At 47.8% G+C, this 17,606-nt stretch overlaps 1 protein-coding gene across 1 annotated transcript in view; it reads left to right on the top strand.

Moving 5' to 3' along the window:
• The first annotated feature begins 3,088 nt into the window (after nucleotides 1-3,088).
• KCNK13 (potassium two pore domain channel subfamily K member 13) overlaps nucleotides 3,089-17,606 on the top strand; it is a 150,532-nt gene continuing 136,014 nt past the window's right edge. The window contains exon 1 of the mRNA XM_007944487.1: nucleotides 3,089-3,428. Within this exon, the coding sequence (XP_007942678.1) occupies nucleotides 3,089-3,428 (340 nt within the window). The remainder of the gene's footprint in view (nucleotides 3,429-17,606) is intronic.

Consider the following 17,606-nt stretch of genomic DNA (forward strand, 5'->3'; position numbering starts at 1 on the left):
TTCAAACTGCAGAAGTTGATAAAAAAACTTTAAATTCCCTCATCTTTGGCTTTGGAGGTTGGTGCATAAATTTGAATAATAATAGTATTAACTGGTCTTCCTTGTAGGTGTATGGATATTATCCTATCACTGACAGCATTGTACTTCAGGACAGATTTTGAAACATCCTTTGTGATGACGAATGCCATGCCATTCCTCTTCAAATCGTCATTCCGGGCATAATAGATTATATGGTTGTCTGATGCAAAGTGTCCCAAACCAGTCCATTTCAGCTCTCTAATGCCTAGGATGCATTCCATTTCATTTTTGACAACTTCCAATTTTCCTAGATTCATACTTTGTACATTCCATATTCCACTTATTAATGGATGTTTGCAGCTGTTTCACCCAATTTGAGTCATGCCATGTCAGCATATGGAGGTTTCAAAAGCTTTACTTTATCATATCAGTAAGGTTGCTTCTACTCTGATGATGCACCTCTTTCCCAGTCCTATTTTGAGAGCCTTCTGACTTAAGGGGCTTGTCCTCCTGCACTGTATCAGACAATGTTTCCAGGCTATTCATAAAGTTGCCCAGTAATGTATCACACTGTGTTTCTCTGTTATTTGTAAGGTTTTCCCTGGCCAATTCTTTGGGAAGTCAATGGCCTCTTCCTTCTTCCTAGTCTGTCTCAGCCTGTAAGCTGCACTGAAACCTGTGCACCATGTGTAACCCTGCTGGCATTTGAAACACCAGTGGCACAGCCTCAAGCCTCACAGCAACAGGCAAGCCATCCCAGTACAACACACTGACAGGTTTGTCTCCGTCAGCAGTTGGAAACCTCTCTGCTCTCCCCTTACCTGGATCCCTGCCGTTGCTCTCTCTGTTGTCACCCCGGCTTTTCTTTTTAGATAGAAGTATAATAAAGCAAGCATAGTCAAATGTTCATTGTAGACTCTAAAAAAAAAAAAAAAAAAAAAATGAACTCACTGTTTACAGTGGATTTCAACTCATAGCAACCCCTCCTTTGGTTTCCAAGGTGGTATCTCTACGGAAGTAGATTGCCCAGTTTTTCTTCTGAGGAGTGGCTGGTGCGTTTGAACCGCCAGCCTTCTGGTTAGCAGTCAAATGCTTTAGGCACTATGCCACCAGAACTCCCTATTGTAGACTCTAGGTGATGGATATATTGTTGCTCATTGTAAAATTCTACTTTTCTGTATGTTTGAAATTTTTTGTAACAAGATGGGGAAAAATAATGGCAGGGATCACCTTGGGTGTACACACGTGCTCCCAGAGCTACTTTCTGAAGCTCTTGCCATCAGTAAGCTACACAGGGGCGTGTGCGGGTGAATAGCTGGCCGACATGGCTAAGTACTAGCGGCTTCAGGGCTTATGGTGGCAGATCTGTTGGAATCCGGAGCTGTGCGTTTACTTGAGATCCTTTGGTTCTATTACACAGGATGCCAACCCTTCTGTCTCTGCTCCAAGTGAGTAGGGGCGTGGAGGGAGCTTGGAGTCTAAGAGCGCTCTCCTGAGGCGGATAAATTCTACTTCGAAGATTCCGCGCATCCATTGGTTCAATTATCCACATTCACTCTCCCGCGTCCGCTGCGTGAGTGATTCCGGAGTGCACTGTGTACCCGGGTGGGGACGAGTTGTGCCTGAAGGGGACGGAGCGCCCTCTCCCGGCCTCAGAGAGGTCCACCCGGGCTAGTTAAGCACCGACCCGCGTCTTCTGCACCCGCTGCCGGATCTGAGATAGAGGGGCCCGGCGTCTGCCCGCAGGGACCGGCGCCGGGGGCGGCCCGGAGGCGGGGGACGGGGTGGAGTCACCGCAGCCAGCAGCCTCAGGGCTCCACCTGTTGCAGCTTTGGAACGCGCCGGCGAGCGAAGGCAGAGCCGGCGCGGACCTCGGTTCCACGCGCGCGCCAGCGGACAGGGCCGCAGGGAGCAGGCAGCCTTGGGAACAGTTCCCGAGAGATCGCGCTCCCGGAGGTGAGAACCTGGCGCGGCGCCAGCACCCCGAAAGTGGGAATCTCACGGAGGGGTCGGGTGGCGCACCCCGAAAGTGGGAATCTCACGGAGGGGTCGGGATGGGAGGAGCACACTGGTCGCCTCCCCAGTGGAGGCAAAGCGCGGAGCCTCTGTTCGCCCAAAATCTGGCGCGCGCAGAGGTAGCAAAGGCGAGGAGGAGCCGAAGGGACTGGCAGGGGTCACGGTCTCCCGGCCGCGGGCTCTCCGGGAGCCGGGGCAGAAGCGGCGGACGGGAGGCAAGGGCGCTCCACCGAGGTGGGGCAAGGAGGCTGCCGCGGGTGCGCCTAAGCTCCTGCGCTCCCCTGTTCCAACCTCCCTCTCTCGTCTGGTCTCTCCAGCCCGTGCGCCCGCCGACGTCGTCCGACGTCGGGGCTGGGCGGAAGGTCGGAGCCCGGGGACGCAGCACGGCACAGCCCCGCTGTCCGTGCGCCGGTCCCAGACCCAGTCCAGCCTCTAAGCCCAAGCAGCCGGGTCGGTGACCCAGAGGCCAGCGACTGGGATTCCTGAATCTATCTGGGAAGGTACCTTCAAAGCCAGCAGCGCGAAACCCGATGTCCTTCCAGTCGGCGCTGGAGGAGCAACGGTCAAAGGGGCGGAAACTCGGGGGCTCCGTTTGCCGGCTGGCCTCTGGGGCTCCGGGACCTTCGCCCGGGAGGAAAATTCAAGTGCGCCCAAGTCGATCCTGAACACGCGCCACGCCCCTTCCAAAGCCGAGCCCCGCAGGCAGGCCGCCGAGCTGGGCTGAGCGCCCGTGTTCCCGCTCCCGGCAGAAGCGGACTGTGCGCCCCGGCGGGCTCTCGGAGCCACGCGGTTCGGGACAGCTCCGGAGCGGGCGGGGCGGGGGCGACAAAGCGGATTTGAAACCCGGAGTCGACGCGGAAGTGGGGAGCTGGCGCCGCAGAGGCAGCCGAGGCTACGGCCTCGAGAGCCACGCGCCCTGAGGGAGCGCCCTGCGGTCATGGGCGAGCCCGGGGCCGGCTAAGCGCGAGCCGCGCCCCGACCTCCCCCGAGGCCTGGGCCAGAGGCACCCCGCGTCTACGCCGCTCCGGCGCGGGACTGCCCCCGCGGCCCGGCCATGGCCGGCCGGGGTGGCGGCTGCAGCTGCGGCCCGGGCCACCTGAACGAGGACAACGCGCGCTTCCTGCTGCTCGCGGCGCTCATCGTTCTCTACCTGCTGGGCGGCGCCGCCGTCTTCTCGGCGCTGGAGCTGGCGCCCGAGCGCCAGGCCAAGCAGCGCTGGGAGGAGCGCCTGGCCAACTTCAGCCGCCGCCACAACCTGAGCCGAGACGAGCTGCGCGGCTTCCTGCGCCTCTACGAGGAGGCCACCGCGGCTGGCATCCGCGTGGACACCGTTCGCCCGCGCTGGGACTTCACCGGCGCCTTCTACTTCGTGGGCACCGTCGTGTCCACCATAGGTAAGTGAGCCGCGGAGAGGGAGCGCGGGAGCTCAGAGTCGCTGGCATCATCCTAGTGGCCTCCACGCCTCCCGCCCCTGCGGGCGCGAGAACACACCTCTCAGCCACCTCGGCGCGCAGCCCCTGCTGGGAGCTGTGTCCCTAATCAACAGGTGGTGTTGCCGCTCTGCTACTCCAAGAGTGGTGTGTGGGCCAGGAGCTTCTTAGAAACGCGGGCTCCCTGGCGTCTCCACGCACCGCTTGAATCAGAATTTGCTTTTTCACAAAGTCCAAGGGGGTTGAATGCGCCTGGAGTCGGAGCGGGAGTCTGGTGCCTGCGGTGTCTGCGCTCAGCTGCCGGCCAAACGGTTAAAGATCTGTCTCCTCAGGGGCGCCTGGGAAGAAAAGCCTGGCCATCTCTGAGAAGTCAGCCCCCGAAAAAGCAATGGCGCACAGTCCTAATGTGACAGACATGGCGTGGCCGTGAGTCAGAATCCACGCCATGGCAACTGCTGTGGTGGTGTGAGTTGGAGAAACTGCCCTGAGAGACTTTCAGTGTAGTTTAGGAGACAGGCTTTGAGTTCAGGGGAACTTGGGGAGAAAACTTAGCAATAGGGAGCACTCAAACATTGAGTTGGTGCTATGCACAAGCTACTGTACCAGGCTCTGGTCAGAGGGGATCACCCAAGTAAAAAATCGTTTGCCTTTGACTTCAGAGTTGCAGAGGGAAATCGGATACCAGACCAGAAGTAAGGAGGCAGAACAAAATGCTAATGATTGAAAGGAGGGCATGTGTTTCCCCGACCAGGAAGGATCAGGAGAGAAAAACCTTTGGTCTGAACCTTTGACATGTGGTGTGATTTGAGTTTGACCCTACAGGGATTGCCCTCTGGAAGAGGAGGAGGAGAGAGTGGTCTTCAGGGGCCCCAGGCGCTGACTGATCCAGGTGGAGCAGTGGAAGGAAGGCAGGGAGGGCCCCCTGGCTAACAGGATGGAGGAGGACCTTCACTGCCAGACTTAGGACCGGAGACTTATTCCAGAGGCAAGGGGTTACCATGGAGGGTTTCTGAGCAAGGATGTGGGTTTATTCCCAGAAGTAAAGTGGGTGGGGTCTTTGCACCACACCCCTAATGACTGTTAACCCTTAAAGCACAAATTCAAGTGGTGAGGGTGGGGGGGACCCCTATAGAAATTCAAAGGAAAGAAGAGCTTTTTGGCAGATGGAGCAGAGGAGGGGGCTTTGAAAGGCCAGACAGAGAGCAAAAGAGTGGGTGCCAGAGCACCAGGAGCCATGAACGGGGCTCTCAGTGGCCAGCAGCGCAGGGTGCGCACGCAGGAGCTGCGCAAGGCCGGCCCCTGGGCTCTCTAGAGGAGCTTACCAGTGACGTGAGGTGGCAGGCCAACCTCCTTGGCGCAGGCACAGGCGTGTTATGGAAACATTGTCTGCAAGAAGGAGCACAGGGTAGAGACCAGCTTTGGTCTCATAGTCTAGAAGGACTTCCCAAGGTGAGCTTAGAAGCCTGCCCAGGGCTTTTATTGGCCAGTAGGAGGCGAGGCAGAGAGAGCCACCATGATCAAGGACACACAAGCGTTATCTGAAGTGCTTTGTGCTGCGCTGCCCAGCTCACAGCCCCCACCTTGTCCAGATGGCCCTGCCCCCATCAGGGGGCCATCATGACTCCAGAATAACTGGCCATCTGGCAAGCATTCTCCATGATGACCGGAACATGGACTCCTGAGGAGGATCAAGAGGAAGTAATACCTCCTTTGAGGTACTACATTACCAACTGGTCACTTAATGGTACCTTAACACCCTCACAATGTCACTTCCTATGTCTCAGATGACAGTTCCACAATTTCTGTGTAGCAACCTGACTGGGAGGTGTCGCTATGGCACGTACCTGGAATCTACTGTGTTTGCACAGCACATTCAGAATTTTACTAGATTGGAAGCTTATTCGGTGGGGTTTTGGTGGGTGATTGGGGGCCAGCTAAATCCGTCCTCCCCACCACCACCAGAAGCCACCCATTGCACTATCCACAGACACAGAGGTAGGAAGGAGAAGAGTATGGGTATGGACTGATGGCCATTGATGCAATCTTAGCACACAGTATCAAGGACAGGTGGGCACGGAGAACCACAGGCTCCTAAGATGCAAATATAATGATGCAACATGGTGGGGTGGGAGGAAACCTGAACTGAGTCTGGAGCTGGAGCTGTTTATTGGTCCGGTCTCTCTATCTTGGGCAAGCATCTCAACCTTTCTGAGTCCCAACCTTCTTCTGCTAGGTGTCTACCGTGTGCCAACTTGGTGTCTGGCACATCATTGTGGCTGTTCAGTAAATATTAGTCCTTCTCCTCCCCGCTCTGTCCTCCTGATTCTGTCCCATTGCAAGGTGGTTGTGAGGGACAGATGGGCTCAGGTAAGTGAATGCACTTCGGACAGTACAAAGCACATACCTAATGCTTTCCTTTAAATTGCTTGACATTTTTCCTTCTGATTGTATCACAACATTACAAATCGTCCTTGTTGTGATAACAGTACCTGCTGTCTTCATGAGACACACTGTGACACCGGTCCAGGGCTGAGTGCTGCGCCACATCCACATGTTCGCATTGAATTCCATGGTTACCACAGCTTCCTCGAGGCAGGCCTTGTCCCCATTTGATACACGAAGGAACTGAAGCTTCCTGTGCGTTGTGAAATTCAATATAAAAAGGAAATACATTAAAACATCTGTAGTGATAGTGCCCCAAGTTAACTGCTGTCAACATTTTGGTGCATTTCATGATATATAAAACCAAACCAAACTCAACTGCCATTAAGTCGGATCTGACACACAGCGACCCCTCCTTGGGTTTCCAAGGCACCATCTCTACAGAAGTACATTACCTAGTCTTCCTTCCGAGGAGTGGCTGGTGATTTTGAACTGCCAGCCGTCTGGTTAACAGTCAGATGTCTTAGGCACTACACCACCAGTGCTCCCATTTGTGTGTGTGTGTGTGTGTGTGTGTGTATTTATATCTATATCTATATCTATCTATCTATCTATATATATATATATACACACATATATATATATTTTTAATTGGGATCATACTCTGTAAACCATTTCTATATTGCATTTTTATCTTACCCTTAGGAGCTCTGGTAGCATAGTGCCTAAGGCACTTAGTTGCTAACCAGAAGGCTGACAGTTCAAACCCACCAGCCACTCCTCAGAAGGAAGGTTGGACAATCTATTTCCGTAGTGATGCTGCCTCAGAAACCCAAGGAAGGGTCGCTATGAGTCGGGTCCGACTTGACGGCACATAACAACAACAACAACATCTTACCCTTACATGATGGTGGTTTTTTTCTAAAAATTAATTTTACCATGCCTTGTTCTGCAAAGACTTTCAGGAAGCAGATTATCAGAAAATATACAGTTAAATTATCATAAAATGTAAATAAAACTTTAGAACCAGGGATAAGAAAAGCAAACATGTGGAGGGGAATTGGGTCTATAAAATGGCTTGATAGATGCTTTGTCTGAGTTTAGGTGCTCTCAAAAGCAGACCAGAGCACAGAATTTGAGTGCGAGGCATATTGGGAAGTGCAAGACATACAGGTAGAAGAAGAAGGAAGTGATACAGGGAAGAGAAGGAAGTCAATTCAGGCTATGTTATTAAGGTGGCAACCATAGTGGGCAACTGGTGCTTAATCCCAGTGGAAGCTTGGAAACAATGCGAAGCATATGATTCAGAATTCTCCCACGCAGGGAGCTGGGGTATTTATACACCCACACCTGTCAGTTGCTGATTAAAAGCTGCCCTTGTTGTTGTTGTTATGTGCTGTTGAGTTAGTTTCCAACTCACAGCAACATCATGTGTTACAGGATAGAACCGCCCCAAAGGGTTCTCTTGGCTGTCATCTTTATGTAAATGAGCAAATTGCAAAATCGTTGCCCAGTGGAGTGACTACTGTTGTTGTTGTTATGTTGTTATGTGCCATTAAGTTGGACCCAACTCATAGTGACCCTCCTTGGGTTTCTGAGGCAGTATCACTAGGGAAGTAGATTGCCCAACCTTCCTTCTGAGGAGTGGCTGGTAGGTTTGAACTGCCAGCCTTCTGGTTAGCAGTCAAGTGCCTTGGACACTACACTGCCGTGGGTTCAAACCACAGCCTTTCAGTTAGCAGGCAAGCACTTAACCCATTGAGCCACCAAAACCATTGCTGACAAGTAGATTCCGACTCACAGTGACCCTATAGGACAGAGTATAACTGCTCCATAGGGATTCCAAGGCTAGAAATCTTTAGAGGAGCAGACTGCCACATCTTTCTCCTGTGGAGTGGCTAGTGGGTTTGAACCACCAACATTTTAATTAGCAGCCCAGCACCACAAAAAAAGCCAAAATACCAAACCCACTACCATTGACTCGATTCCAACTCATAGCAACACCACAGGACAAAGTCGAACTGCCCCATTAGGGTTTCCAAGGCTGTAAATCTTTATGGAAACAGACTGCTTCATCTTTCTCCCCTAGAGTGGCTGATGGGTTGGTTAGCAGTCCAGTGCTTTAACCATGGTGCCACCAGACCTCCTTAAAGATACCCCTGGGGGGATGTAGATCTTTGGGTCTTCTGGCCTGATTTTTCACGGACAGCCCCAGGGCAGCCCTCCCACACTGACTATTGGAAGCCAGGCCAGAGTGCCCAGAAATGGGGGGAGAGAGCCCAAAGAATGTGGGCAGCACACTGACAAAGACTGTCTAAGCTTCAGATTTGGCTGCAAGTGTCCTGGCAGACAGAATCATGACCCATACTGGAACTCTTATCATTAGAGTTTTTCCTTGTCCCGAATCCTCACTTTCCCAGAAAATGCAGGTGAAGATTTTATTCAGCTGCTGTCTAATCGGAACTTTTGATTTAAAAGTCAGAGCAGAATATGAAAATACAACTCAGGGATGTTGATTCTGAAAAAGTCTGGTAATCAGATTGAAACTGCACAAGCAAGAAAACTGACAGCACAACCAGTAAAGTGTCTGTCAATAGGCTTTTGTCTGAAGTATGTTTCTATGTTTACCTGTGTGTATTTGTTACTCAACTTCAGTCCAAGAACCATTTGAGCAGTTTGCATATTATATCACTCAGAGTAGGGGAGCTCTGGTGGCATAGTGCCTAAGGCATTTGACTGCTAACCGGAAGGCTGGGAGTTCAAACCCACCAGCCACTCCTCGGAAGGAAGGTTGGGCAATCTACTTCCGTAATGATACCACCTCGGAAAGCCAAGGAGGGGTCGCTGTGAGTCAGATCTGACTCAACATCAGTGAGTTAGACTACAGTAACAAACTAACCCCCTAAATCTCCAATGGAAGTTTACTTCTTACTTACACTAGGCCCACTGCTGGTGCCGTGAGTCACCACAGCCATGGTCTCCTGTGTTGCCTCAGTGGCTCAGGCTTCTTTTCTCTGAAGCCCACCCCCTGAAAGTGGCATATGGCACCTCTATTCACATTTCATTGGCCAAATCAAGTGGCATGGCCACTGTCAACTTTAAGAGGTTAGGAAAATACAGTCCTCCCATGAGTCCAGAATTAGGTAAGGCTGGATATTGGAAACACACCCCCTCCTCACCTATCAACATGGTTCGGTTCCAAAGACCTGGTCTTTATGAGAAAATGGAAGGTGACAGCAAATCGAAAAGTAGAGGTTGACTGCATAACTGCCAAATCACTGAGAAACGTGGCCCAGCCAAGTTGATACCTTAACCGTCACAGCCAGCGTTACTCTCATTTCACACATGAGCATTTGTTACTGACAGATGTACACCATTTACACACAAACTAGTTGGATAATAGATTTTTTGTTGTTGCTAATGCAGAATGTCAGATAATAAGTTAGTTGATGAGTGAGGAGCAAATGTAGTATAAAGCACACACCCCAGAATTTTCCCAGGCAAAGGCACTGGGATGCCGTAGTGAGACCTGCTACTCAGTACATACAGACAGTGCACTCGAAGTGGACACCAGCAGATTGAAAGCATTGGGGAAAGGAGAAAGGATGGGGCGCTCTCATTGTTGTTGGCTGCTATCTGGCTCCAACTCATGGAGACGTTAAGTATGATAGAATGAAACCTTGCCAAGTCCTGTACCACGTTTATGATCAGTATGTTCAAGTTCATTGTTGTACTACTCTGTTCATCCATCTCACTGAGAGTTTCCCTCATTTTTGTTGGCCCTTTACCAAGCATAAGGAGCTCTGGTGGCATAATGGGCAAGGCATTTGGCTGCTAACCAGAATATTGATGGTTCAAGCCCACCAGCTACTCCACGGGAGGAGGATGAAGCAATCTACTTCCATAAAGACTTGCAGCCTTGGAAATGAGATGGAGATTCCTGAGTTGGAATCGACTTGATGGCAGTGGGTTTTCGTTTTGTTTTGTTTTCTGCCAAACATGGTGGCCTCTGCTAGCAGTTGGTCTTTCCTGATGATGTGTCCAAAGAAGTGAGTTGAAGTCTTGCCAGGTCTTTGGAGTAGGTGAGTAGGTTCAAACCACCAGCCTCTCAGTTAGCAGCCAAGTACTTAACCTTTGGGCCATCATGAGCGTATTGCTGTCACCAGATTAAAAAGAAGAAGAAGAAGAATCTCATTATAACCAGAACTTCTTTTATCAATGGGAGCTCTGGTGGCATAGTGCCTAAGGCATTTGACTGCTAACCAGAAGGTTGGTGGTTCTAACCCACCAGCCACTCCTCAGAAGGAAGGTTGAACAATCTAGTTCTGTAGTGATACAGCCTTGGAAACCTAAGGAGGGGTTTCTATAAGTCAGATCCAACTTGATGGCAGTAAGTTTTGAGGTTTTTGGTTGTTTTTTTTTAAAAACAATATTAAAGTTAATTAATTTAAAATGTTTCTTTAAAATACTGGTAGTTCATGCTCTCTGAATCAACTAGCTAATCCCTCCCATGTTTTTCTATTGAGAGTAGTGGGATGTTGTGTTAATCAATGTGTGTATGCACATCTTAGCTACTTGGTGCTCGTGCAACAGAAATACCACTAGTGGGTGGCTTTGAGAAATGGAAACCTAATTACTCATAGTTCAGGAGGCCAGAAGTCCAAACTCAGGGTGTGGCTCTGGGCGGAGGGCCTTCTTATGTTTCAGCTCCTACTAGCTGCCAGCAGTGCGTGGCATTCCTGATGACATGTGTTTCAGACATCTGTCTTCTTCCCCCTGTGTGTCTCTCTGGGTCAATTCTGTTCTTTTTAGATCTCAGAAATGATTAGATTTTATACCCACCCTACACAGGTATGACCTCATTAACATTACAAAAAACAGGGTCATATTTACAGGTATAAGGGGTATGACTTTAACACACATTTTGGGGGGACAGAATTCAGTCTGTAACACTGTGGTTTATATTTTAAGGATTTTAGTCTTTTGTCGTGTTTGAGCCATACTTTCCATCCATTATTGTTTTCTGCTCAATGTTTATTATTTATTACTTAGATACAGAAACTTTTTTCAAAATATCTGTGAAATTCAGTCTTTTCCTTGTGATGTCTTCCATTGTCTTTATGCTTAGAAAATATTTTCCCACTAAGATCCTATAAAAATGCATCTCTATACTTCCAGTCATAACGGTTGTTTTCAAATAATTTTAACACATTGGTTTAAATGAACAATGGTGGATGTGTTTTAAGATTATAGCTAAGGAACAACGTATGGTCATGGGGAATGAGGCCACAGGAGGAGGAGCTGGTAAGAGTTTGTGTTCAGTCACTGTAGGTGATGAGCCTCTCTCTCTTGGGATCCATCTTTTAAAATTTCATCCATTCTAAGAACCCTGGATTTGTTCTATTATGTGCTTCCTACTTGCAGAATTTCAGCATCTTGGAATTACAGCTCTATTCCAGGACATAGCAGTTACTCTCGCTGTCTGCCTTCCAGTGTATGTAGGTGTTCATCTCAGCCTGTTTCATTAGAAATTTGTTCTCTATTATAAAATATCATGATTTCCTCTTTTACCCTAAGTTCTATTCAGTTATCTCTTCCCCTCCATGCCTTTCCCTATAGAGAAGGGAATTCAGTAGGAATGTAACCCAAATAAATCTTGGGCTTCTTAGCGGTCCGGTCTAAAGGTAATTTTCCATTGAAAAAGCATGATCCATTACCCAAAAGTCAAGAAAAAGTAAATTCAAGTTTTGCTTGCGTCTCTGTTGTTGTTGTTGTTGTTGTTATTTGCCGTCGAGTCGGCCCCGACTCATAGCTTGTTGTTGTTAGGTGCTGTCAAGTCAGCTCCAACTCATAGCAACCCTGTTTGTTCAACAGAACAAAACACTGCCCGGTCCTGTGCCAGCCTCACAGTCCTTGCTATACCTGGTCCCATCATTGCAGCCACTGTGTCAATCCATCTTAACTGAGGGCCTTCCCATTTTTTTGCTGACCCTCCACTTTACCAAGCATGATATCCTTCTCCAGGGAATGGTCCCTTCTGACAGCATGACCAAAGTAGGTGAGACGAAGTCTGGCCATTCTTGTTTCCAAGGAGCATTCTGGCTGCACTTCTTCCAGGACAGATTTGTTCATTCTTTTGGCAGTCCATGGTATTTTCAGTATTCTTCGCCAATGCCACAACTCAAAAGCATCAACTCTTCTTTGGTCTTCCTTATTCATTGTCCAGCTCTCACATGCATATGAGGCTATTGAAAATACCGTGGCTTGGATTAGGCACACCTTAGCCACTCCTCGGAAGGAAGGTTGGGCAATCTACTTCCATAGTGATACTGCCTCGGCAACCCAAGGAGGGGTCGCTATGAGTCGGGGCCGACTCGACAGCACATAACAACAACAACAACAGTCTTCAAGGAGACATCTTTACTCTTCAGCACTTGAAAGAGGTCTTCTGCAGCAGATTTGCACAGTGCAGTACATCATCAGATGTCTTAACTGCTGCTTCCGTTGGTGTTGACTATAGAACCAAGTAATATGAAATCTTTAATGACTTCAATTTTTTCTCCATTTATTGTGATGTTGCTTATTGGTCTAGTTGTGAGGATTTTTGTTTTCTTTATGTTGAGATGTAATCCACACTGCAGACTGTAGTCTTTAATCTTCATCAGTAAGTGCTTCAAGTCATCCTCACTCAGCAAGCAAAATTGTGTCATCTGCATGTTGCAGGTTGTTAATGAGTCTTTCTCCAATCCTGATGCCATAGTCTTCTTCATATAGTCCAGCTTCTTGGATTATTATTATTGAGGGTAGCTCGACTCTGAGGAAGCAGCTCTTCGCCAGTCGTATTTTGAGTGCCTTCCATCCTGAGGGGCTCATCTTCCAGTACTATACCGGACAGTGTTTCAGGGCTATTCATAAAGTTTTCCAGTAACGTATCAGACAGTGCGTCTTACGAACCACCACTACCCCCAATCCTCTCCTTCCTTCTAAGGGGAAAGAATTGTTGTTTCCTGGGTCAGCTCTCTTTACTGTGGAGACTCCGGGTACCAGGTTAAATGAGTGAAAGCTAAGAGCAGTTGGAGAGGGTCAGTCAATCGACATAATAAAGAGCAGAGAGGAAGGGAAAAGGAGAGATGGAATGAGGGAAGGACAGAAGGCTCATAAGGTTTTCACTGGCCAATTCTTTGAGAGGGAGCTCTGGTAGCATAGTGGCTAAGGCATTTGACTGCTAACCAGAAGGCTGGCGGTTCAAACCCACCAGCCACTCCTCGGAAGGAAGATGGGGCAATCTACTTCCGTGGTGATACAGCCTTGGAAACCCAAGGAGGGGTCGCTATGAGTCAGATCTGACTCGACGGCACCTAACAACAACAACAACAATTCTTTGAGAAGGGGATGGCCCCTTCCTTCTTCCAAGTCTGTCTTAGTCTGAAAGCTCCGCTGAAACCTGTCCCTGCTGGTGACCCTGCTGGTGTTTGAAATACTGGTAGCATAGCCTCCAGCCTCATAGCAACACACAAGCCACCATAGTACGACAGACTCAGATGAGTGGTGGGCGTGCATCTCTAAAGAACCTTAAAGAGTCTTCAGGTTATAAGTCAAAGAGAAGTTCCCTCTGCCCTCCTCTCCCAGTCTTTCATATGTCAAAGCATTTCTGGAGCCTCTTATCCCTAAAACCACCCCAAACCCTCCTCAACACTCAGCATCTCAATTTTTCTGTCCTTCCCTCATTCCATCTCTCCTTTTCCCTCCCTCTCTGCTCTTTATTATGTCGATTGACTGACCCTCTCCAACTGCTCTTAGCTTTCACTCATTTAACCTGGCGTCTGGATTCTTCACAGTAAAGAGAGCTGACCCAGGAAGCAACAGCTCTCTCCCCTTAAAAGGACAGAGAGGATTGGGGTTATGGCCACTCATTCATTAACGCTTTTGTCCCTGTACATGGCAGATACCCTCAGCCTTTAGAGATCAGCATTCCTGTGCTTTGACCCAGAAGACATGGTCCTGCCAAGGCTTCCATTGGCACTTTGTCAATAGCATCTTGATCTTAAATATTTATTCAAAATGCTTATGGTTCATCTTCTCCGAATAAACTGGCTACTCCCTCCCATTTTTCTCTGTTAATCAGTGTGTATGTGTGCACCGTGGGAGCTACGACAGCCATCTGCCTCCTTCACTTTAGTTTGTCTAATTTGCCAGACATTATGCCACTTTTCTAAAAGGCTGCCCCTTTAGCACAGCCACTGTACCTTCCTTTGTCCAAAGAGCTGTCTTTAGAAGCCTAGTCAAGTATGAAGGGTTTGTTGTTGTTGTTAGTGTAGAGTTGGTTCCAACAGAACGAAACACTGCGCAGTCCTGACCATCCTCACAATTGTTGCTGTTTGAGCCCATAGTTGCATGTGCTTTATCTGTCTTGTTGAGGGTCTTCCTCTTTTTCACTGACCCTCTACTTTACCAAGCCTGATGACACTCTCTAGGGCATGTTCTCTTCTGGCAACATGTCCTATGTATGGGAAACAGTGTCACCATCCTTGCTTCTAAGGAGCATCCTGGCTGTACTTCTTCCAAGACAGATTGGTTTGTTCTTCTGGCAGTCCATGGTATATTCAATATTCTTTGCCAACACCATAACTCAAGGGTTTGGTGTTCCCATTCTCTGATGAACCCCATTCTCTGATTGGTCATTCCTCCTTGGAAGGGAAACCCTGTGGTTAGTATGTAAATGATTGTACCCTGGAAGTAGGGTAAAGGACGTTAGGGAGCATTGGGGCTTGCTCCCTGGAGAGAGAAGCTCCACCACTGGCAATCAGATTCTAAGTTTTAAACAATATTGTGTTGGCCAAACAAACTCACTGGCAGCTTAATCAAGAGTCTGATTCCCCCAGCTGAAGGTTTGATCACCTGTGAGCTCCTGGCTTCCTTCCCTTCGGGAACCATGATAATAAAAACTCAACTCTTCTCGATCCACAGCAGCATCTTGATTTTGCAGTTCATGTAAGTGTGTGTTTGGCCAGGACGGTTACTCACTGCAGGAGACCTTAGCACATGAGCTGTTTCATGGTACACTCACTTGTTTCTAGAAAGAACTAGGGGCACGTATATTCTCCTAACTCTTAACTCTTTTCACATGACTACACATATGAGTGTTGTAATCCATGAGCATATACTGTCTTGGTTGCTTTGAGTTCTTTTTCCTTTTACATTATTTCCTGTACAAGTTCCCAAATATTTCATGTGTTCACGTAGAATAGTTTACTTCACCATGTTCAAATTGTTGGATTTTGGGGGTTATATGTGGTTTTGCTTTTACTATTGTGTATAATAAATATTTGGAGGGCAGTGGGAGTTCAGTGTAGGACTCTTACCTTCCGTAAAGGAGATCCAAGTTCAGTTCCCAGCCAGTGCACCTGGGACGCAGCTCCCACTCACGTCTGTGGAGGCTTGCATGTGCTATGATTGCTGTACAGGTTTCCGTGGAGCTTCCAGACTAAGAAGGACTAGGAAGATAGGCCTGGATGTCTACTTCTGAAAAACAGCCAGTGAAACTCTGTGGGTCACGGTGGTCTGATCCTCAACTGACCATGGGGATGCATGACCATCACAAGTTGGGGGCAACATGACAGCAGCAAACAACAATAATAATAAAAGTTGCACATTTTATTGGATCCTTACCATGGATTAAACACAGTGCATATTGTGTACTCTTATCACCATGACAACTAGCAGTATTGTCAGGGTAGGAGGCACCTGCCCCAAGACTTATGTCTTTATTTCAAAGATATTTAGTAATGAAAGTCACTTCCTGACTTTGGCTGTGAGCCCTGGGCATGTTGGCACAAAGGTTGTCTATCTCAACTCTTCCCTCATAGTAAACATCTTGTAAGGACTGCTGTAGCACTGATCTACAGATCAACCAGGGAAATGATTTTTAAACTGTGCCCCAAGACCCAGAGGTCCTCTGTGGGGCCTTAGGGACTGCCTCATGGGCCAAGGGAACCCTTCACATTCCTACCTGTTATATATATGTTGGTGGTGGTGATGGTGGCCATTGCTTTCATTTTGACTCATAACAACCCCACGTGGCAGGGAAGAACTGCCCCATAGGGTTGTCTAGTTACAGGAGCAGATCACCAGGTCTTTCTCCTATAGAGCCACTGGGTAAGTTCAAATTGCCAACCTTTCAGTGATCAGCCAAATGCTTAAGCATTATGCCACTCGGACTCCTTTATATATATATATATATATGGCTGGTCAGTGAATAAGGAAGACCAGAGAAGAGTTGATGCTTTTGAGTTGTGGTGCTGGCAAAGAATACTGAAAGTACCATGGACTGCTAAAAGAAGTAACAAATCTGTCCTGGAAGAAGTGCAGCCAGATTGCTCCTTGGAAGCGAGAATGGCTAGACTTCGTCTCACCTATTTCAGTCATGTTGTCAGAAAGGACCATTCACTGGAGAAGGACATCATGCTTGGTAAAGTGGAAGGTCAAGGAAAGAGGAGAAGGCTCTAAACAAGATGGATTGACACAGTAGCTACAACAATGGGCTCAGGTGTAGCAAGGATCATGGAGCTGGCACAGGACAGGGCAGTGTTTCGTTCTGCTGTGCATAGGGTTGCTATGAGTCAGAGACGACTCGATGGCATCTCACAACAACAACATATATGTTTATCCCATTCCACCACCTTTTTATTGACACATTACTCTATCTTTTCAGTATGTATAAAAGATTTTTACATAGCCAAATGGCATTTTTTTTCTATAGTTTGTCCTAAATTCAGGTCCCCTCCATGGTTTAGATAAATATTCTCATCCATCCTCTATTTAACCTTAAACTCATCTCAAATGTTATTCAAAAGACTGCTTTTTAAATGGTTCTGAGGGTTGGCTATATAATTATGGTTTGATTTATTTCTAAAATTATCACATCATGATCTGAGAATGTGCATTTTTCAGAATTCTCTTTTTATTTACTGAATATTTCTTTGTATCTTGGGATCTATATATATATTTCAGCTGGTTTTTCTCTTATGTTACAGAAATTTGGAGCTGGTATAAACACAATCCCCACTATCCTCCAAACCTACTAAACACTCCCCAAATAGCAACATTTCATTGTGTGGTTCAGTACATATGAACTCACTATTTTTTTATTTCATACTTACATAACTTTTATTAAACGGGAGACTGCATGGTTTAAAATCAGGAAAGGTGTGCGTCAGGGTTGTATCCTTTTACCCTACTTATTCAATCTGTGTGCTGAGCAAATAATCCAGAAAGTTAGAGTATAGGAAGAAATAGCTCTGGTTGAAGAAATAGTTCTGGTAGCATAGTGGTTAAAGCATTCAGCTGCTAACCAAAAGCAGTTTGAACTTTCCAACTGCTCCATGGAAGAAAGATTTGCAGTCTTTGAAACCCCATGGAGCAGTTCTACTCTGTCCTATAGGGGCACTATGAGTCAGAATCGACTTGATGGCAGGAGACTTGGGTTTGGGGTTATATGAAGAAGAACACGACATCAGGATTGAAGGAAGACTCATAACCTGTGCAAAAACGGCAAGGAGGCCACATGCTCTGACCTCCTCTAATCCCACAAGAGGAAGACAGGATTACCAGCAGTAACTCAAGGCCTATTACTGCAAGGCCAGACATGCTGCCTCCCTCCAGCCCTTTCACCAACTGTTCCTCCCAAAGCACCCACCACCTCTCTCCGGGGCTCGATAATTCACTGCAGTGGCCACACAAAGCTCACAGATTATGGGGTTT

This window comes from Orycteropus afer, unplaced genomic scaffold (assembly GCF_000298275.1).
Source record: "Orycteropus afer afer isolate SDZICR_OR568_19922 unplaced genomic scaffold, OryAfe1.0 scaffold00127, whole genome shotgun sequence".
Classification (NCBI taxonomy): domain Eukaryota; kingdom Metazoa; phylum Chordata; class Mammalia; order Tubulidentata; family Orycteropodidae; genus Orycteropus; species Orycteropus afer.